Source organism: Cheilinus undulatus, linkage group 2, assembly GCF_018320785.1.
Source record: "Cheilinus undulatus linkage group 2, ASM1832078v1, whole genome shotgun sequence".
Classification (NCBI taxonomy): domain Eukaryota; kingdom Metazoa; phylum Chordata; class Actinopteri; order Labriformes; family Labridae; genus Cheilinus; species Cheilinus undulatus.
This window is the reverse complement of record NC_054866.1, coordinates 38,706,154-38,729,863: the sequence shown is the minus strand read 5'-3', so window position 1 is coordinate 38,729,863 and position 23,710 is coordinate 38,706,154. Positions and strand designations below refer to the sequence as shown.

General features: G+C 38.3%; 1 protein-coding gene across 1 annotated transcript; it reads left to right on the top strand.

Annotated features, from left to right (window-relative positions):
* Positions 1–1,745: 1,745 nt before the first annotated feature.
* tada2a (transcriptional adaptor 2A) lies at positions 1,746–18,336 on the top strand. The gene is made up of 15 exons (XM_041797906.1): positions 1,746–1,866; positions 2,317–2,423; positions 2,509–2,568; positions 2,650–2,741; positions 4,344–4,501; positions 5,217–5,305; positions 5,523–5,595; positions 5,705–5,768; positions 9,570–9,613; positions 12,068–12,178; positions 14,439–14,510; positions 14,969–15,101; positions 15,484–15,527; positions 15,881–15,960; positions 17,876–18,336. The coding sequence occupies exons 1-15, from the start codon at positions 1,842–1,844 to the stop codon at positions 18,059–18,061; spliced, it is 1,338 nt and encodes a 445-aa protein (XP_041653840.1). The 5' UTR covers positions 1,746–1,841; the 3' UTR covers positions 18,062–18,336.
* The last annotated feature ends 5,374 nt before the right edge of the window (positions 18,337–23,710 follow it).

The following is a 23,710-nucleotide window of genomic DNA, read 5'->3' as shown; positions in this document are numbered from 1 at the left end:
TTTGTTCTGTCAACTCAGAAAAATAAAGCTGAAATTGCTATTTTGGAATTTTAACACAAGTTTATCTTTTTAAACAACCTTTTCCTGTTCAGTCTTACAGTGTATGTGAGAATAATCTAGGACTTACCATCTAATTCAATGGCAGTACATTCAAGAACAACAAAATAAGAGACTTGGAAAGAGACAAGTTTAAAAACATCAGAACCTGGCAAAGGAGGGGGAAAGAGCAAGAAGCAACAGCACTGGTGTCAGTGGGCTATGTTAAAGGAAGACAGGTCATTATAACACCTTTCCAAGAAAGTATCAGGTAGTTTTCCCATGTTATGTACCATAGCTGCAACCCTCATATTAAGTAGGGTAAGTAAAAGTGAATGTGTGATATATCTCTATGGGACAGTCATGGGTTTGTTACTGAGTAGCAGAAGTTGAAACACTGAGGTATTTGTAACTGCAGGAGTTAACACTCTACAACCACGCCTACAATTCAAGGCCCTTGGACCGGGTCAGGCCCCTGAGGTTATTTTTAGCAGCCCTTTGAGTAGATTACCAATACTGTGAAATTATGCACACAAGAGGTTTTTTTTTAAAATAAAGAACTGAATTTTTATTATATCCATATAATTGTCCATCTCATTAATTCGCCAGTTTATTTGTCCGATCTCACGGTGTCACAAGTTATTCCTATTTTTACAGAAACCTTCTATACTGCCTAGTAATGAAAGTATCTGCTGTCCACTCCAGACATGACAAAATATCTCTTCTTCTTAATAAAAAGACAAAATGTAGATGCAAAGAGCAGATACAATATGATACGACGATACCATACGATACAATAGGGTACGGAATGATACAATACAATATGATACAATATAATAAAATGCAATAAAATACAACACAATATAATGGGATATGATACAATAGGGTATGATACGATTCAAGACACTGGGGAAATTTGTCTTGGTCTCCAAGTGCTGCCATCACATTGATAATAATAATACATTAGATCAGTAAGTAACAACAATCCACATATATACACAAAATCCATAAGTACACGGAATAACACACACTACTAAAGAAGTGATTCAAACTTTTTGGGACTCTGTATTGCCTACAGACAGCAAAAGTTCATACTCAGAGTAGAGGATGTGAGATGGCTCAGACAAAACTGGCTGTGCTAGCCTGACAACAGTCATGAGCAAAGGCACAGACACTATGCAGAGACTGTGAAAGCATTCTTGCTTCAACTGAGGAAGAAAAAAATCGCAATTTGTTTGACTGAAGTTAGAAAATTCATTAAGCATATGTTGTGCAATATCTCTCTGGCCCTTCATCTGGGATCTTTTATCAGGAACTAGCACTCTTTCTAAACTAATCAAACAGTTCTGCTCTAGCTGTATTAACAAAAAACTTGCCAATCTGCCAACTTGATTACTCTGGGGACAAATTCATATATATAGATACAGAACTGTCAACGTCATCAAGACATGGGAACAGATGCCTCTTTTATACTAATTATACCGTTACTTGATGTGGTTTTTCACAAATCAAATTTAAATTATGATCATTTTATGTGCCTTTAGAAAAGCATATATGGATTGTGCTGACATTTTATGCCTTGTGCTTTTTTCATCTGGACACTGGGTCCGTAAGAAAGTTTTAATTGAACTGAACTGAATAAAAACATTAAAATAAAATATATGAACCTCAAACTGTGGGTGTGAAATATCTCCAGCAGATGGCAGCACTGCAACAGCAAAAGACGCCAGCGGCCTTTCAACCTCAGAGAAGAAGAAAAAGAAAACATCCATTCTGTTATTAGTTTTGTGAGAAAAAATTGTCTTATGGACCGTCTTGCGTCGTTTGGGAGTAAGTGTCGTTAAAATAACACAGTTACATGCTACTGCTTTAGTTTTATGTATGTAGTGTGCTTATTTCTTAAAATATTTACGGTTTTCCACATTAGCTGCTCTGTGGGTAGCATTGCTTCGCTAACGTTAGCATTTAAGCTAGCTTGTCTTTACATCGATATCTCCTTATTTCCCCTCCATTTTGATTATTTGTGCCGTTCAACCAAACGTCGTATTACCTTTCATCGGCATCGTTAGCTTAGCATTTATTAGGGCTATGGTTAGCTGTATGTTTGTTTACCATTTGCTGACTTTAACTTCAGGCTGCTTGAGCGGCCTCTGGGCCAAACAGTCTAAGAAATTGGTGATCAGCATTCATCGTTAATATCGTGTATTTATGCTTGTGTAAAATAGTTCGTCATTGCCGTTATGAGAGAATAAACAGCACCCACGTGTTTGTCCATTTCAGATGATCCTTTTGATAAACCTCCATGCAGAGGCTGCTCTTCTTATCTAACTGAACCTTACATCAAATGTGCAGAATGTGGACCCTCACCTTTCCTTCTCTGTCTACAGGTAAGTACAAACAGACACAAATGTTATGAGAGCCCTTGTTTATCAATCTAACACTCTTTGAGGCTGAAATTAAACTTTTTTTCAGTGTTTTACCAGAGGTTTCGAATACAAGAAGCATCAGAGTGATCACAAATATGAAATCATGGTAAGTGAAACAGAAATAGTCTCTTACAGACAAACCAATCATGATATTTCCACTCACTCTCACTCTTCACTCCTGATACAGACATCAGACTTCCCCATCTTAGAGCCGGGGTGGACGGCCCAGGAGGAGATGGCTCTGTTAGAAGCGGTCATGGACTGTGGCTTTGGAAACTGGTGAGTGCTTTTGTTCTTCTTGTTTTAATGTTGGAGTCCATTCCTTCAAGGTCTTGTTGTTGCAATGTTTCACTGAAAAATGAAGATTTCTGGACCTCTGTCAGAGTGACCATCAGGTTCTTGGCCACCTCTCTTACTCAGGCCCCTCTTCCCAAGATTGCTCCATTTGGCCAGGTGACTGGCTCTTGGAAGATTCCTGGTTGTGCCAAACTTCCTCCATTTGAGAATTATGGAGGTCGCTGTGTTCTTGGGAACTGCTGGTGAAGCAGGTGTTTTTTGTAGCCTTCCCCTAATCTGTTCCTTGCAACAATCCTGTCTCTGAGCTCTGCAGGCAGTTCCTTTGACCTCATGGCTTGGTTTTTGGACTTATATGCATTGTCAGCTATGAGGCCTTCTATAGAGAGGTGTGTGCCTTTCCAAATTATGCCCAGTCACTTTAATGTGACACAGGTGGACTCTCTGGAACCTGAGCTACATTTGAAGTGTTTTTTAAAAGAGTCTGAATAATTATGTCAATGTGATATTTCAGTTTTTTTGGTTTTCTTTTTATAAATTAGCCAAAATTTTAAAATTCAGTTTTCACTTTGTCATGATTGGGTACTGAGTAGATTAATGACAAAAAAATGTTTTTTTATTGTAGCATCTGGCTGCAACATATCAAAATAGAAACAAAGTGAAGGGGTCTAAATACTTTCTGAATACACTGTAATCGCCTTCTTTCACTTTGTCCCCTCTGTTTTGCAGAGCAACTTGATTCTTTGCTTTTAAATACTTTAAATGGAGACATAGAGGGACATTTTAGATGGGCATTACTACTTTGATAACAGAAAAAAATGCCATGTATCTCTGAAAACAACATCAGATAAATGCACCTGCAAAACAAGATAAAGACTGCCTTGCTTCCCTGTTTTGTTTTTTTTTTTCTTTTTTGCTGACGTGTGAAATAGAAAAATCACTGGCTTCTAGACTTCTATTTATATTCTCTTCATTTCTATGTTACACAAGACTGAAAACCAAACTACATGAGAATATTGGGGCATAAGGATTTAGTTCATAGGTTTTTAAATCCTAGTCTGTAGTCCTATGGTAATTTTCTTTCAAATAAAAAAACCCTGTTAATTAGGGATATTAAAGGCATGATATCAATATCATGACAATATCTTGGAGGTAGCCAGGACCAACAGCCCTACGTCAGCTGAAGTCTTTTTCTTTGTTTATCCTCATTTCTTAAACTTAAATTATGTGTTTTAAGGATTAAAGTTCTAGGTTTGAACTATATTTATATACATGAATTTGTAAATTTCAACATATCCAGTATTGGCAACTCTATTATCATGTATTCCTTCTGTAAATAGTTGATGAGACAGAGAATGATATGCTTCTCTTCAGAGTAAGGATTTTTGGCTTGGCTTTGTGCTTAGATACCTTAAGTGAAAGGGATTTAGTTATCATCAAGATATATAACCTCAAATATTTTTTAGACAAATTACAGCAATATACTGCACAGTGTAGTATGCTAGTAAATTATTCATATTACTCACTAAACTTTCTATGATCTATTGTTACACATTACCACATAAACTCTGCATTTTTGCCCCACAGGCAGGATGTGGCTTATCAGATGCGGACTAAAACTAAAGAGGAATGTGAGAGCCACTACATGAAGAATTTCATCAATAACCCGCTCTTCTCCTCCACCCTGCTGAGCCTCCGCAAGACGAAAGATTCCTGCTTTGCGGAGGGCGCTATTCCTTTCAAGCGTCAGTACATGCATTATTTACAGTAATTGTTTTTTCAAGGATGATACAACTTAAATTAATCCTGAGGTTTTTCTGTCTTGTCTCTTTGAACAAGTTAAGGCACAGACAGTGTTTAAGATAAGCTCCTACTAGGGCTCATATCTAACAGTTTTCAAGTATGTTTAAAAATAATGGAAGCCTTTATTGTTGACCTCTATAGTAGTAAAAAACAAGATTTACTAATTAAAAAAATAGAGTGAATTTTCACTCTAAAAACAAGATTTACTAATTAAAAAAATAGAGTGAATTTTCACTCTAAAAACAAGATTTACTAATTAAAAAAATAGAGTGAATTTTCACTCTTGCTAACACTGAAAGTGAGTGTCCAGTTAGACAGAAACAGTTGGTGAGTTGTCTCGGTTCCTATCAGGCTTCAGGTCTCCATCTGTCCTCGTGTTTGAGAGCCTGACAAACATTTTTCACTCTTTGATATACTTGCAGGAAGAGATAGAGTTGTTGCATTTCTTATATTTCTTACTGTAAGTAAATCTCAGATGGGGTTTGAAGGTTGCACAATTTTTTTGTCATGTAAAATAAATACATATTGCATTGTATTCTGAAATATTAATAGTAGGAGCTGAACATGCAGCACTTAAGTCAAAGACAAATTCCCCAAGGGACAGTAAAGTGGTATGGTATGTTAATTTTTCTGTTCTGTTATTTGTTGATATTACAGCCACAGACGATCCCCCTCGCCCCACGTTTGATTCGGTGTTGTCTCGAGATATGGCTGGGTACATGCCTGCCAGAGCAGACTTCATGGAGGTGTGGGAGGTGTTTTTCCATCATCAACATGAAACGGCATTTAGATGGTTTTTTATTAGATGTTATTGAAGCAGTGACTCATACTGTTGTTTGCTTTTACCCTATAACCCTCTAAATTGTTTTTGAATATGAGCTGTCGTCTGGGATCATTTGTCGGCTAAAGTGAAGTTAGATCAAAGCAGAAGATGATGAAAGCCATCTTTCTCTGCCCTGTTAGGAGTTTGACAACTATGCAGAATGGGATTTAAAAGACATCGACTTTGTGGATGATGACTCAGACATTCTACGTGGTGAGTAGAATCTCAATAGCTTTTTTTGTGTTTCTTTCATTGACAAATAGAAGATCATGGAGTAAACTACAACATTTACTCTACTGACTGTGTCATTGTTTTATTTCAGCACTCAAGCTTTCAGTCGTCGACATATATCATTCAAGATTAAAGGAGAGGCAACGGAGGAAAAAGTAGGTCCTTTTCTAATTCAGCAAAAAAAGGAATACATTACTAGTATTTATGTTCTTATGTAATAGCCTCAGTCATTCAGTAGGTGGCACTCTAAGCTCCTTAAATGACCAGCTAGAGCCTCATTTCACAGATACTTATTTATATTTTCATGTTGAATTAATGCATTTCATACTGAATTAAAATTTACAAGGCAAAAATTATTAAACCCCTAGTCTGAATTTTCTTAATATTAATTAATTCATAGCAGTAATGTATTTATTATTTTAAATCAAAATCTTTAATTATTTGTTAGAAGTGCTTACCAGACAAGTCCTTGGAGACTGTGGTTGTTGCAGGTTTGGTGATGTGAGTATAATTAAATATTCATGAGTTATTTGAGGCTCTCATTGCAAGCCAGGGGGATTTATTCAGGTGCAACAAACAAGCAGTGGGAATCTTATTTGAAACTTTGTATAGTATTAGAAGTGAAGAGATGTGCCTGCTTTGTTGTGATCATGGTGTAGCCAAATTGTTTGGCAATTTGACCACACTAAAGCTACCACCAATCTCAGTGCAAGGGATTGACAGATTCTGTTTTTTCAGGGCCTGTATTTATTATATGTGGCTCATAAAACTAGCTGATATTTAGAACCAATACACATTTATTATGACATACAAAGCGTAAATGTAAAAGTAAAACTGCAAAATCAAAAAATTAAAGGAAAAGAAAAAACTTAGCCCTAGTTGTATCAGCATTACAAAACAGTACAGAGAAAGACGCCAGCAACAGAAAACAGGACGTGATGCAACACTCTCACTGGGTCAGTGGTCTCAAGGATTAAGTGTTAATTGGCTAGACATCTAGCCAATCAGACTGTTTTGTACACGGGACGTTTGGTGAGACTGTGGAGAGTGAAAATAAAGCCAGAGGAGTAGACACCCTTTACAGTTTAATAAATATCTCTAAAAGCAGATCTTCTGAGATTTCTGTGTTATCCTAGTAAAACCAGAGGTTTCAGCATCAAATGAGCAACAGGCAAGACTTCCTTTTCTGTGCAACTTTTTTTTTCTCGTTATATCATTTTGCTGTTGATTCTTGATCCACAATCTTGAGTAGCACCCATTTTTCTGTTGAGTCTCACTTTGACAGCAGGCTTCACAGTGGCGTCACTTTGGCTTGTTTAAGCGAAAGAGTACAAAAATGAAAGCAGTTGTCTTGTGATGTCCTGTGTCTTGTGATCATAATGCAGATTTGTAAACTGTAAAAAACAAAAACAGCATTGTCAGGTCTGTCCTCAGAAAAGAAGAAAACTTTTAAATGTTGGTTTCATGAATCGTGGATCAATGCTGTTGCATTTCAGGTAGTTGGGAAATCTAAACGCTGATTGATGTTTGTAGCACAGCATCAAGTAGATTTGTAACTGAAGTTGAAATGATTATCTATATTAGATCATTAGCTCCACTTTATGCAGATAACAGAATAAAGATCTACTGAAATCATGATGAGATTAGTCGCTAGTGAACATATTATTCAGCTTGTGTTTTTGCTGTCCATGGGAGCCTGCATACACCTAAACTTACTGATGAGTAATTGGTCGGTGCAGCTCAGACTTAAAATGTACCTCACACTCAAACAGAGCTCTTCAGATGCTAGAAATACAAACCCATGTGTAGATATTCTATAATTGTATGTAGAGTCTGTAACTGGCACCAGCTGCACAAAGTCTTCACTGCCCTTCCCTTTAAATATTTATAAAAGACCACAGAATAGCGAGGTTTTGCATATGGATTTCAAAGGAATGTCTACCTATGAGACATCATTACATTTAAGAAATTAACTGCAATTAATCTCAGTGTATCTGTAGTAAATCATGACTAAGCTCCCCTTGTGTTGCATTTTATACTTCCACTATTTTACATTTAATTCTCCTTTTGTATCATTCTAAAAAATTTCCAGCTGCTGATCTCTAAGATAAGGGTTTAGATATGAGTTTTTAAAAACGGAATGAGACTTTAGGGAACAGTGGTGGACTTGATTTTCATCACTATGAGGGCATTGAGATTCTGCAGTGGCTTGACCATCGTGTGCTGAAAGGGATGATAAAGTAATGTATGCAATCAATGTGAATGTAAAAAAGAAATAATGCACTAATTATGGACCTTTATGACAATTAATGCACAAATGCTGACTGCTCTAGTACAAAATAAAAATTTCAAAAAACAATTTAGATGTTTTTTTTTTCACTCTGATGCATGTTTGCATACATATCTTGGTCAGAACGGGAGAGTATTCTCTCCAGAGTCAGTTTATTAGGTACACCTTTCAAGCCTCAGCCTCGGTTAACATTAATCTGTTGAAAGCTTTGTTTCAACTTTTTAAAATCATTTTTATAAGGTTGCCATATGTGGGACTGTTTAAATAATTTTGTGTAGTGCAAAAAGAGGAAAAAATGACTTTCAGATTACTTGCAAATGAAGTCCATGGTAGAAAACCAGAGTCTTCATCGGGACATCACTCGTTAGGGTTGAAATACACGGACATCCCTGTTCAATAATGGATATTTTTTACATCAGATTGCCTCAGATTTTCAGTTCTTTATTTGCATGCCATTTTTTTTCTTCTTTTTGCATTATGTCCTCGTTCTCTCATTCTGAAAAGCACCTGATCCTGGTTACAATGTTTTTAGATATTTTTGACCCTGGGTAGCACTCACTCTCCTTTTTCTATTTTTATCCATTCTGTGTAATATTTTGCTCATCTTATTTTTCAGATTAAGGTTAGACCTAAGAAAAACAACAAAAAGAAACATCTCTGAGTTTAAAACAATACAGACTTACAGGAAAAAAATGCATTTATTGAATAAACATCTCCAGAAAACATACATGGTATATACATTTTTATACAAAAATAAAGCAAAAGAATATTATGACCCTTCTCTGCAATCAGTGCATGAGGTCAGAAAATATGAGTCAGAAGGGAAACATAATGCAACCTGCAGGTACTTAATAAAGTGGCCACTGAGTGTTTTTATCTTTAGCTGTGAGTCAAACAAAGCTACAGCTGACCACCTTCCTTGAAGTTTTTTTTTTCTTTTTTTTAAGACAGAAGCACTTTAAATGTCCTTTTTCTTGAATTTCATTGTTATCATTGAATGGGGAAAATAATTTTATAATAAATGTATAATGTCACTGAATGATAAGAAGAAGAAGAAGAAGTCCTCATGGATCATAGAAAAATAATGGTGACTGTCAGCCCTATCTGCCGTGTTAATTTCCCATACAATAGAGGATTAGCATATGTTTCCCCTCTTTTCTAATGTTGTCCATCATTGGTTTTTCTCTCTAGAGAGCCTCCTCCACCTTCAGCCTGTTAGCTGTCATTCTTTGACATACACGCCGTCAATCCTCGCTGTAATGCATCCATCACTAAATCAGCTGTAACGAGTTTGTGCTCTCTGAGAATGGAGGAATGGCATGTCTCCACTCCCTGTGATCCTTATTTTATCTCTGTTAACTTGTAACTTGTCAAAAAGGCTCCCAGGCTCGGTCACATGCCAGCAGCATGTGTGACCTTTCAGGGAGCTTGATACAAACCTTTAAATCATTTACACATAAAATGCAATTATTGCATAAATATCACCTTGCTGCTGCTGTGTACAGAGCAGATTTGTATATTTAGTTTTCAAATGCTGTAATGACTTTATAGAGTGTAACAGCCAAGGTAATTACATATGAGTAAATGCCAGGTTTAATATTGCAGGCACACAGCAATCAGAAAATTAATTTGCATATTAATAAAACTTCATCTCCATTTCTTTCAGGATAATCCGAGACCACGGCTTGATCAACCTGCGGAAATTTCAGAGTAAGTCATAACTCATGTGAAACTCATCTGGGCTGGGCTGCGTCAGTATTCAGAGCATTTCAGGGAGGCATCTGATACCTACCATCCAAATCGCTGCTCAGAGTTTCTGTGGATGCATGCAAACAACTCGGGGGTAATTATCCCCGTTAGCCTCTGAGGCCCTTCATGTAGCAGAAGTGTGGCGACTGGCGGAGCTTGTATTCATGATCAGAGCTACAAATAGTCCACAGAGGTTGTGTGGGGCTGCATAATGGCTTTACTGTGAATAGATCTTCATGCGATGAGCGCTGCTAACATAATGGCTTAAAACGCAGGGGGGTTTGTTTATTGATCCACCTGTCACAGGTTGGATTTCAGCAAGCGCTGTAATGTAATTCTCGTCATCTCTCTGGTGTTTGTATTAGAGGTCAGGCAGACGATACTATGAATGGATTTCTCCAATTAATTTCTTTTTAAGCCAAGTCCGACCGCCCTCCCTGTTGTTGCTTCCCACGTGTTGCTCTCTGAAATCACCCGTGGTCGGAGAGTTGAAGACTTCTTCTCTACTCATGTTTAATGTATGTATGTATCCTCCTGCCTCCAGTTAGCCCTTCTCCATTTTTCTCCCTCCACTCCCTTATCTCTCTGGTCTTTCAAGACAAAAGGGAACTCGGAGTAGCTGTAGAGCTGAACACTGGTTGTCATGGAGACTGTCAAAGATTGTGTGTGTCTCTACAGAGTGCCTGTGTGTGTGTTTGTGTCACATGCAATAATGGAAGCAGTACCCGAGCCCGGGAGGCTCACGGTATCATGTCTCAGTGAGTGCTGGAGGCAGTCTGACCAGAGTCCGTGTGGAGTCCTGCTCAGGCTGCTTCCTTTAAATCATTGAAGTGATTGTTTTGTTGCATTTTTTTACAGTCAGTGTTTGTGTGCGACCACATGCTCCAGTGTTGACATCACTTAGTAGCCGACATTTTTCCTTGTGCCTATAGTTTTATTGTCAGCATGACTGCATGTGTTTACCCAGAGATGACAGCTGCTAATTAGAGCTCACATATAGGAGCCTGATGATGGAACTTCACGGACACACATAAGCACTCCTCACACTCCCCCACAACAGCTTTCCTCTCTGGCTTTGACACTTGTCTGTTACTCAGCAACGCGGCCGAGGGTTTGAGACGAACACAACAAGCTCTTCAGAGTATGCATGCTTGTAGAGTGAGCTAAGTGCTGATGGAAACACATCGAAGGAGCATTACTGTGACCAATCTCAGAGAGGGAGGAGGATTTTTGATGCAGCAAGCTTGCAAGAACTGATGTTTTAATATATTTCCCTGTTCAATCCTTAAGACCGGAATGATTAAAGAAAAATAAGCTACAAACAGGAATAAATATTGCAATGTACAGTGCTTAACAAATTTATTAGACCACCTGTCATATTTGTCTCAGACCATCCAGCATCATGAAGTGCTTTAATATGGACTCTTTCATTTTCAGTGAGCTCTCCACATTTTGAACAGGAATGAGGAATTTCAAACTGAATTCACCTTTTTTTTTTTATTTGAGCTGGCTCAAATTTGGGTAGCATTAAAAATATCGTTTGGGTTAAAGAGCTTCTACATATTGGTGTATTAACCATTACAGAAACATAAAAAATGATTTTGGTAATTATCAATGCTGTTAATTTAGGGCAGCTGTGGCATAAAGCTTACTTTGGTTAGGGTTAGGGTGGTCTAATAAATTTGTTAAGCACTGTAAGTGGTTGCACTAAACATAAGGTCTGAATTTATTACAATATATAAATGTTTTATGTAGACAAATAGTGCTTTCTTTCTTTGCATGACTACTTTTTCAAATAGGATAGGAACCTGAAGAGCTGGAAATAAACAAATACATTTACTCAGGTTATTGTTATTGAATAGCTTTTTGTACATTTGTACTTCATTGAATACTTTTTAAAATCTGTAATTTTACTTAAGTCTATTTTTTGGGGGGAAGTATTTTTCTACTAAATAATAAATAGCAGCAGTTTTTACTTGGTAAAGAAATAAATAACGAAATGACAGAAAAATGAGGTTTAAGCTTCTAGTCCACGGTTCCTACAATCTTTAAAGAATTAAAGACTTTTTAAGACCTCTTTAGGACCTTACCTAAGAAGAATTAATACCACTTTTTGTGCAGCAAACTGTAAAAAAGAAAAAAAAAACAAGGCATGGGAGATCTCTCTGTACAGCCATAGTACATGTTAATGCATTTCTTTGGTGGTAAAATGAACAATTGTAGTTTGAGTGAAATTTTAACAGAAAGTAACAGAATAACTGCACTTCTCCATTAATGCACACTGCTGATAAATAAATTACAAACTGAATGTGTCAGAGTATCTGAAGAGGGGATTATTCTTCCATATTTCTGTTGTTATTTGTTTGTATCTGCTGCCCACTCACTCCTCCCCTCTGCTCTCTTTCTCTCGTCCAGTGCTGGAGCGATGCTACCCAAAGGAGGTGCAGGAGCTCTATGACGTCATGAGGAGATTTGCCAGGGTGGTTGGACCGATTGAACATGACAAATTCATCGAAAGCCACGCACGTTAGTATTTGGCTGAGTACACATGATTAGGCTCTGAGAGTATGAGCCAGTCACAAACACAGAGAATAAATTAAATCAGATTTAGCCAAACTGACTCAACACTGATAGATAATGTTGCCTTCAAAAGTTTTTATCTTTAGATTTTGTTCTGAGATAATGGCAGACTATCAGACTGGGGTAGGCTTTTTTTAAGAAATGTGTTGCAAAAAACACAAGGTAATGTTTACCCATGAAAAAAAATATACCTTTCTGAAGATTGTAGCTCACTTATTTTCTGTTTGTGTCTAAAATGAAAAGACTGATATGAATGTTTTTTTTTTTTCATCTCACTTCCATATAAGGCCTCAGCATGCAGCCAGTATATGTTTGTCTTTTTAGCATTATGGAGTCTCAAGAGGCCACCTTGTGAAATTATTCCCAAATTGCTTTCAATTATCTCTGTTTTTGGACTCCACCTCCTCCTAATGCAAATATTTGATCTGTAGCACCCTAATGCTCCACTGTTTTAACCAACAAGTCACATACTCATTCTGTGTGGTGCTGCGATGAGCCCATATGTTTTTAAGCTTGTTTGAAAGATAAAGAAGTTGTATAAACTATATGAGCCGGGTTATATAAAGAATAAAGGAGAAGTCAGGCAGTTAACCAGTGACCTCAAACTCTAAACTCCTGAAGCCCTCATCACTACATTAGAGGCAGACAAGCTGTTTTTCTTTTTGAATGTGTATTAATATGGACAACATGTCTCTGTTTCCTTTTGTTGTACAAAAGTGAAGCCAAAATATCCCTATAATTGCACAATTTTAAAGCCAAGACATGCACAGAATGGAGCTGTGGATTGGCATCAAGCTCCTTTGGCTAACCGAAGCACACATTTAACATAAAGATAAAATATTAAGGATTCCTTCAGTTGGTACTGCAGAGCAGATTCTTGTGTTAGAAGCAGACAATAGTGGTTATGAAAAGTTGGGTAACTTTTTTGGTAAGGTTTCTCTCATCATTTCAAAGACAGCCTGGCTGAAACCGTACATCTCTAACGGCCACTCTCATAGATGGTTCATTTGAGACGCCGTCTCTGTCAGACTGGAACTGCTGGTACAACATATTTCCAGTTTTAGATTCATTTTCTAAAAACTTAATTCATAAACAAAGTCTGGCAGTTACATTCATGAAACAACCACATTGCAAACATTACAGACTAAGTAATTAATATTTTATATTTAAAAAGAAAAAAGGAAGAGAAAAAATGAGATGAAATGGTCTGATCCTGAATTAAATTATGTATAGGCCTGTATCAGAAACAGAAAAACGAATTGTGGTATGCTTTGGCTTTGTTAGCTTTAGCTAAAGCTATGATTGCTACACTAGCTTTGTAATTAACATTACTGCACAAGTAGATGCAGCTAAGTAAGCTTTTGCACTGTGAGCTTTAGCAAAGCTTGTAGGCTGCAAAGCTACGTACCTTATGGTGCAGCTTTGTGAATGAAGCTTTAGATACGTTAGCCTTGAGCTTACGCAGCTATCAGAGGTAAGTTAGCTGCGTAGAATGTTTTCATTAAAAACAAGTTTTTTTCCCTGTAAGCAGACTGTTTACTCTGCTTTATTTAACATTTTGTTATTAGGTTTTGCAGGCCAGGTTTTTGACTTTTAACTTTTGATATCCTAACAATTACCTTAAACCTTAAAGAGAAAGGTTAAGGTAAGTTCATTAGCGGATTAGGGTGTGACACCATGACTTTCCGATATTGAACTTTTTCACAAGAATGTAATTTTCTGAGACATTGAATTTGGGGTTTTCATTATCTGTAAGCCATAATCATCAACATTTCAAGAAATAGAGGCTTGAAATATTTCAGTCTATTTGTAATGAGTCTATATAATAGGAGTTTCACTTTCTGAAATAAGAGACAAAAATATTGAACTTTTTCATGATACTCTAATTTTTTGAGATGTACCTGTATATAGTTTCCTCCAGGTTCCAGGGTATGTTAAGCTAAGCTAACTGCTGCTAGCTGTGAGGACAGAAATGAGGAGGCTTTTAATTTTTGTTTTTTATTCCTCACCAGAAGGCAAAGTAAATCTCAAACTTTTGCTGTCAGTTTGTCTGACTCTGTCAATGATATGCACATTGTTTATGTCTTGAACTCTGCATGAACTCCTTCTGAACCTCAGTGGTACAAAAAGTGTTGAGACACAGTTCAGGTACATTTCTTTGTAACATTATGTAAGGCTTTACCTTCATCTCTTTTTTTTCTTCCAGTGGAGTTTGAGCTGCGCAGAGAGATCCGCAGGCTGCAGGAGTACAGAAAAGCAGGGATCAAGTCTTTCTGCAGTGAGTCGAGTCTGACCTTTTCACTCCTCTGCTTAAAGAAACTTCATTTTAAAGTTGCATGAGTAAGCAGGGGAAATGTATTCATATTCAGATGTGAGCTGAAGTCTTTATTCTGAGTTTGGATCGGAATTGTTTTAATTATTATTTGCAGAAGCAGCAGCTCAGCGTATCAGGTCTTCAGATCAGAATTCTAATGTTTGGCTAGTTTGCTGATGCATGGCACACAGATGAAAGCTTAGCTGAATATTTTATTGAGTTTTATCTGCTAGTGTTGGAGTCATATCAGTATTATTGGCAGAATTAATACAAAACTTGAAATCACCCTTTGAATAACTAATCATTTAGGCAAATTTAGCTTTGCTAATTAATTAAAAACAATGCTTTATCACCTTTAAACTGCAAATAATCACATTGAGTTAAAGTACTTTCCTTTGACTCTTATGTGTGTCCACCCTTAGGTGCAAAGGTGTATGAACGGGTGAAGCGGATGCGAGAGGAGGAGCGGAGGAAGCGGACTATGCTGTGTGATGTGCTGCAGTACATCCAGGATGGTCGAGCTTGTCAGCAGTGGCTCAGCAAACAGGCTGCAATGTAAGACATCTTTCATGTTAACCTCGTGTGTAAATGGAAGGCAGGCGAAGTCAGAGACGCTGACCTCCGTCAGCTCTCTGAAATTAACACAGCACACTTTTATGTTGCTGTGCATCTCACTTTTCCCTCGGTCTCTTTGGTATTTTAAGTCCTTCATGTGCTGCTGCTCTTGTTTCTCTATCCAGGGCCCTGGATGTGGGTGGTATCCAAGTTCTTCTAATTATTTCACCAAAAAAAACTTGAATGTGATGATTCATCTCTTTTGGATGATGATCTTGGAGTAGGAATAGTGAACATAACCCAGAAAAGCTGTGAGTGAGTAGGACTTTTGTGTGTATAAATAAGCTTGTAAAGCTGCTAACCCTCTTCTTTGTGATCACAGAGATGCCGGCATCACTCCAGCTGTCACAACAATCACAGTGTCAGGTACGAAGCTTCTCCACCTCTCCTGCTCTGCACCTTTTCCTCTCTGTTGTGTTGGCATTGCCCCAGGCACAGTCACAATAATGCAGACACTCATCCATAAATACACTGAAATATAGGCCCCTACATGCATATTTGTCTCTCGCTGTTTTTTCCATTTTTAAATGAGCTGCCTGTCCTTAACCCCTGGAGCAGTAATGGGACTCACGCTCCCACAAGGCTATATTTACACAATTTAACCACTGCAAACAGCTATTCTCCTGTCTTTTTCAAATCCAGACGAATTAACTGCATGTTGTCAGCGTGCTATTATGCTGTCTGAAATGTTTGACTGTTAATAAATGTGTGCTCTGCAGCATCAGGAAGGCGGAGTGCTCCCCCTCTCAACCTAACTGGGCTTCCAGGGACAGAGAAGCTCAACGAGAAGGAGAAAGAGGTACAGCCATGCTTTTTACCGTGCCCCAAAAGGTCAAAATGTTATGACCTTACTATTCTTTAAATGAAGAAGAATGTCTGATTTACCAAAAACTTGCTGTCACAGCCTCTTCCTGCACTCTCTCCTGCCTCCCTGATTGCTTTCCACAAACAGTGGGCAAGATTTACTGATTCACACACACTGCAACCAAACAGTGCCATTTATGTGCCATTTTGATTTATGTTTGCAAGCTGCTACTCTCTCTTATCCCATATGCATTTAACAGGAGATCTGCTGGTTGGTATTCTGCACGTTTAACAAGAGTCACACAATGGATTTTAGGTTAGAGGAAAAATTATCTCCTTGCATAAACAGGTTTAATGACTGGGCATGTGGGATTTAAACAAGTCCCAAGGCAACTGGAAAGAGAGATGTTGCTTTTACATTGTTCAACAGCTGTCAGAAAAATGCAACACAAAAAATGTTAAAAGAGCTGTGCTCTGTATGGGTGTAGTTCAGTCAGGACCATTTTAATATTTTTAAAAATATTTTTCTTTATTAGCTGTGATTAATTTGCATTTATTGCCGTTTAAATATATGGCAGTGAGACTGTTCTGGATCCCCCTGCCCTTCCACATGTGCTGTTTTGAAAAGCACATATTCCTGCTTCTCCTGTGCAGGGAGAGCCTGAGGCAGGGAGAGAAGCAGCAAAAAACAGAGTAGAGCAAGCATCAGTGACTAAAAGAATGACACAGATCAAGTCAAAAGCAGAAAAAGGAGGAGCTGGGCTGGAGTAGGGTTTAAAAAGCAGCGTGCAGAGAGAGCAGCAAATAGTAGCCAGGCTAGAGCAGTTTAAATAACATGCTTAGGGTGGATTAGATGGCTGGCAGCAGATGAGGGCGTACATGAGATCAACTGATCTCAATTACATGGCAGTGCTTAACTCTGTGGCCTGTCCAAACTAATGCTATCAATCAGTCAATCTTTGTATGGTGCCAATTCATAACTGAAGTTATCTCAAGGCACTTTGCAAAGAGGACAGGTCTAGACCGTACTCTATGTTGTGGCCTATTATAAAAAAGACCAGTGTTAATCATCATGAGCACAGCACTAGCAATATTCAGCCATATTACAGTGGTGACATAAACCATTCTGATACTGTTTGAAACAGTAAAATAATCATGTCGAGACCACACACTTGAGGATTATGAAGACAAATAATCATTTGTGGCAGGCCTTAACTCTGGATACGCCGCCACGATCTTCAGGGGAGGCAAATCTGGCCTAAAATCATGTTGTTTGTGGCTAGCTTAAGCGTTGAGAGGTACAGCTTTGCCAAAAGCGGTGCCTAAATCATCAGGAGCTGGAAGCTCCTGAAAGGTGTTTTAACTTGACATTTTTTAAATGATCTGACAAATTTAAGGAAAAATGAAATGTTTAATTTTTAAAACTGCCATTGTAAACAGGCAAAAGAAAAAAAAATGCACCGTCTGTGTTGCACAGAAACCTTGTTTCTACATTTTGCAGGATCATTTTTATCATAAATCAGTGCTGAAACAAAAGAAAAAATATCTAAAAGAGAGTATGCCTCAACCTCATAACTACTTTGGATTGGAGGAAATTTAACAAAAATGAAAGTCAGATTTCTATTTTTGCAGGTTAAAACTTTGTAACTACATTTTAACTCAATTTTGCTAAAATATTAATAATTTGATGACACCTACTGGTAACTCACCATATAGAAAGGCATAACAATGACTTGGACAGTGCAGTCATTTGTAAACTCCTGGAAAATAGTGATTTTGAAGGAAAGAGATTTCCCTCACAGTAAAAGAACAGAATGTTAAATCCTCATTCATAAATCAGCATTTGCAGGAGTTAATGTGAGGCTTTCTTGTAAGAATAACCTCTCGTTTTTTGTGTTGTGTGTTTGTAGTTGTGTCAGGTGGTGCGTCTGGTGCCGGGGGCCTACCTGGAGTATAAGCAGGCTTTGCTAAACGAGTGCAGACGGCAGGGCGGACTGCGGCTGGCACAGGCCAGAGCACTGATCAAGATCGACGTCAACAAGACACGAAAAATATACGATTTCCTGATCAAAGAGGGATACATCACTAAAGCCTAAGAGTGACTGATTTGACTTTAGAAGAGTTGGATGGGTTGTGCTTATATAACCTTTTTCCTTTTTACTTGTTAATCATAACTCTGTTTGGTAATGTCAGATTGTTGCTGCTCCTTTAATTTTTGTAACATTTTTAAGTTTTGTGTTTTGAGTTTAAAATGTATTAAATGGCTAAAATCTTTGTACAATTCTGTGTCAGAAGATCATGGATTATTATAAAACGAGGCTGTATTTATTTCTCCTGACATAGAAATGTTTATTAAAAATATTTGTAAGTTTGTGGATATTTTTATTTATCTAATACTGGTCCTATTCTGTATATTTGCTAACACTGTATTTTACATTAACCTTAGTTTTCCTTGATTTACCTCAAATAACTTTTATGAAGTTGAAAATTATTTACAAAAATTTCTAGAGATCGTTCTCTGTATCTGCATCATCACAAGGACAAATAGAATGGCCCGTCACTGGTATGTTTAGGATAATTAGTAGTCTATTTATTCATGCTGATCATCATTAACAATTTATCCCCACAAAATCGCACTAACTGTATTTAAACAATTGACAAGATATATATAAGGGATTAAACTAACTAAATAAGTATAAGCTGAAGCTTATCTCCCCTGACCTTTTAATGCTAAAAGCAACAATTTTATCTGCTTAGATGGGGTAAACAAAGCACAGGCAAGCTGTTAGCCCTGGGCAAAAAGCAGTAGAGGTTCATCTCCATTGGGCTTGAAGGTCACTTATTTTACCCCTTTAAGACAAGTTTATATTGGTCTCAGCGGTCTCAAAAAATGTCTGTGAAGTTTGTTGCTAAAAAAAACACTCCAGGTTAAGATTTTTGCATGTCTAAAACCCCTCTGTTTCAGCCCTGTTAAGAACAAGCTGTTTTTGTGTCTGTGGCTGTAAATGTTACTGACCTGTCTGACACCGCCCCTGTCCCCACCCCTATCAGGTAATGGGTGTGGCTTAATAGATGGGGATCAGGAGAGGGGGGCAGAACTTTCTTCCAAGAGGGGAGGGCCAACTGTACCTGGGGGCGGGGCCAACTCCCCACATGACATCATGAGGGGAAAATCTGAGAACGGCTTGTTTCAGCACACATTTTCTAAAGGGGCAGGGGGATAGATTTTCTGATTCTTGGGAGATTGTGGACAGGCCAGGGAGCACATATATTTGCTACAAAAGTCTGAATGTGTATTTTGCATGATATGTGACCTTTTAAAGCAATCAGAGCTAATGAAGAAAATATTTTGAAGCATCCTTTTTCTGTCCACAAAACCAAAAAACTACAGGACATACCCATATGTGGGCGAACAGCACCAGCTGATCACCTCTTATTTGGGTACAAAAAAAAAAAAACATGATTGAAAGTCACAATTAAATAGAGTTTGACATGTATGGAGGAGAGGTGTATCTATGGAAAGAAACAATATATAAGTCCACTGAACACATAATCGACTATTTTATGGATTTATTATTTCTATACAGGCCGACTTTGCCATGGTTTGCATCGCATATAGTTTAGGTGGAGATTGCTAATGTTTCTCAACAATACCCTTATCGATACAAATCCTTAATTATAACATTTTAATCCTTTTCCAGTTGGAAAGACAAACTGGCAATCCATCGCAAACAGGAGTGATGTAAGCTGGGTAGGCTTGAGTTAAGAAAAATAACTCTATCCATCCATCATATATTTTATTTTGCAGGAAAAAAAATAAGAAATTCCTCATCTTCACAAAGCTGTGATTAATCATGATTAACATATGTTATTTAACATTTTAAAGATGTCTTACAAAAAAAGTGATGAGTGAGCAAGAGGAAGAGTCAATAAAACTACATCAACCTTTACCACAGACAAAATACTTAATGAACTCGATACATTGATCCCATGCAGCTCTAACCCCCGCTCATCAACTCAACCGTGAGTTGTTTAAGTAAAGTGTAGGCTCATGGTGGATGATAAATTGAGACATAAGTTTCTCTCCAGAATCATTAACTCAGCCTGATTGGTGCTGAGCTCACAGTCCTGCTCCACAGTGACACAGACACTCAGAAACAGCAGTGACTTGATCCTTTCTGTCTCCATCTGTGGACGTGTGGGCGCGGTGTGACGTGGGAGAGCAGTGACAAATCGAACACAGGCAGGAGGCCACCGGTCTGCGACAGGCTTATCTGAGCAGAGAGCAGCCGCCGCATCAACCTGAGCTAACAGCCTGATTATAACGGCAGATTCCACCTTTGATGATGAGGACAAGACGACCGCGGAGGACAGTCTGATCTGAGATGCAGAATACAGCATCAGGATTTAAGAGGATGTGAAAAAGGAACACCATTTTTAAAGCCACGCGTCTTATTAAATGAACATCCAACAACAAACCAGAAGCAGCAGCTTAAAAAGCTCCTTTCACTTGTGCTCAATTTCTAAGCGTACAATTCTCTCCTGTCACACTTGGCAGTCTCTCCTGAGTTGAAACTAGCCTCGACAAACTTGGCTTTAATCCGCCTTTTTATTTTTTGTGTGAAACAAATGGTTTCAAAGAGTGACAGTTGGTGTTCAGTACACAAAGAAGATGAAAACACTGACCTGATTTTTGAGGATTCAGAAGTCGGTCACTACAGTCAGGACTAACTCCTCACTGACTAAGAAGCTGCTGTAACACTGATGACGAGGAAATCACAGCGGTTTCATGTACAGCAACAGCTGCATCCTTCTGCAACATGCCCTCCAGTCAACTCAGCTCTATATAATGTGCAAATTATAAAGTTGCTCTTATAATCTCTTTTAAAGGGATGGAGAGAATTTTTTCTGCTACTAGTCTACATGTTTCTAAGGTCTATGGATATGAGATAAGAACTGTATCAAAGATTCAAACTTAAGCATAACTTAAATGACTCAGACTGATGCAGACTGGTTTGTTTAGTAAATTATGGTCTGCATTTGGCATCAGGTTGTACTTCAATCTCACTGTAACAAAAGGAGGGCCTCAGGAGTCAATCCTGGTCCCACTCCTGGTCATTCGTAACATAAATCATATCAATCAAAACATGTCTAATGCTAATTTTCACTTTTATGCTGATGACAGTGTTATTTACTGCACAGCCCCCACCCTAGACCAAGCTGTCTCCCAGTCAAAGGCGGATTTAGCAATTTTAGGGCCCAAGGAGGACATTGGCACGGGGCCTCCCCCTTGACCTACTTGTATCTTAATGATAAACCAACCATAAATGACAGTTAGCAGTGTTTGTTTTGAGTAGGAAATATCCAGGTGGATTTCAACATTTCCATTTGCACACTCTACACCAGTGTTTTCCAACCATTTTTCCTTGGAGCCCCCCTACATGTACCTAACAATGCTTTCTTATCAAAAGACCAAACTACTTAATAACAGCTTTATCATGATTTTAATCAATATTTGCAAATCTAATTTTAGCAGCGTCAGAGCAGACAAAGCCTCCCGACCCCCTTAAGATCTTTGGCGCCAACATTTTACCCCAGAGACTGAAATTTAAAATAGTTGTCAAAATTAACAATGCCGCCCGACCTCAAAATGTGAAATAAGGCTCAGCAGTCTTTTGTTTGTAGTCCACCTATAATAAAAAACATCATTTTTGCATTTGTGCTTCTTTCGTAAAGGTGTGCCATTGCTCTCCTTGTGCTAAAAGTGCTAAAATTCTTCATTTTAAGTTTTAGGACTCTTTACTGCAGCACTCTATAAGTGCCACTCTGGTTGGGGTTACTTAAAGGTGAATTATTTGTGGTCTGATGCTCGGCATAATCAGTGCTGATTGAGCCCAGCATTGGTCTGCAATTAAATAGTGCCTTACTCTTCAAGTGTTTCAGAAGTGATTTAAACCCCTACAGCTAATTAGTAAAGCTTGAAAAGTCCTCTATTTCATCTTATTTTATCTACACTTCTCTTATCTTGCTCCTGACATTAAATCCATTATGAATAATTGTTTTTATCTATGGATGATGTTTCTCCCGCCAGTTTAGCTGCAGCATTTTCCCCCATTTTTCTTCAGTTGCCTCAGACAAACAGACTGGGTTTGGAGCAAGTTGAGCTGAGTGTTATATCAGTCTGGACAGCTTTATTTCTCTCTCCAAGGACGCGTCTCTCAATCTGTGATTCTCTTTGTACCTCCTCTGACTGAAGATGAGGAAGGTGAATGAAGAAAAAAAGAGAGAAAGACGACAGGAGATATTTCTTCCAACCAGGTGCAACAAGTCTGAGATTCATTTGGAGCAGTGAAATTAAAAGCACAGATTGATGCTATCAGATTAATGAGCTTTCTCCATGCTGTGCTGGTCACATATTTATCCACCATGTAGAATATGTCTGATTTCACTAGCCATGCTGAGCAGACTTCTCACCTATTTCACCCAGCACATGTCGTGGCATGGCTCTCTCTCTGTCACTGTTCGGGTTGTGCCGTGGTGGCAGGAGAAGCAGATGGAGCAGATGTTGGTGTCAGCACTCTGCATGTGTGCAGATATGCAACATTTCTCACTCCACCCACACGCTGTCTCCTCAGACGCTCTGGTCGCCTCCTGCTCTTCGTCGCTCTCAGACTCTCTGTAAAGGTAAACAGTTGCTCGATTTGAGAGAAAACTCTTGTGTTGATCTAATAAATATCACGTACTGAGGCAGGGACTCAGACAAAGTTAAAGCCTCAGTGAGAGTTTCCCCACGTCTTAAAGGAAGATAATCAGGATCATGGAAGTAGATGAGAACCAGCTCCAGGGTTAATTATTTTACATGATGTGATTATTTGATAACCAGGACTCAGCAATCAATTAAAACTCATGGCAAGTGAGATAGACGCTTTTCATTACAGATAAGAACATATCCAAAGTGTCATTTCTATGATAGTATTATAATCAAAAGTTTGCTGGTCATGATAGCTGTGTAGGGAGGATTTTATGTCATGACAACCCTGTAGTGTTTAAGGAGTGGTTTGAACAATCGCTTATGTTCAACACTATGAAAGAATTCCTCTTTATGCATGTGTGTATGCACGTGCTAGGTCAGTTAAACTCTAAGAATAAACACTGCATGTCGAAAATTAATACTTGAGTATCTTTAAGGCATGCATTCATAAAGTATATTATTTAATTATACAACAGTGCATTCAGAAATTACACAGACCCCCTACTTTTTTAGATTTTCTTGTGTTGCAGCTTGATGCTACTCTATAGAAGGCCTCACAGCTGACAATGCATATCAGAGCAAAAACCAAGCCATGAGGTCAAAGGACCTGCCTGCAGAGCTTAGAGACAGGATTGTGCAAGGCACAGATCCAGGGAAGGCTACACAAAAAACTCTGCTGCACTGAAGGTTCCCATGAGCACATCCATAATTCTCAAATGGAAGAAGTCTGGCACAAACAGGACTCTTTAGAGAGCTGCTTACCTGTCCAAACTGAGCAATCTGGAGGGAAGGACTTTCGTAAGAGAGGTGACCAAGAAACTGATGGTCACACTGACTGAGCTCCAGAGATCCTGTATGGAGATGGGACAAAGTGTCAGAAGGAGAACCATCACTGCAGCCCTCCACTGATCTGGGCTTTATGGCAGAGTGACTAGATGGAAGTCTCTCCTCAGTGTAAAAGACCATGTGAAGTTTGCAAAACACTCCAAGTGAA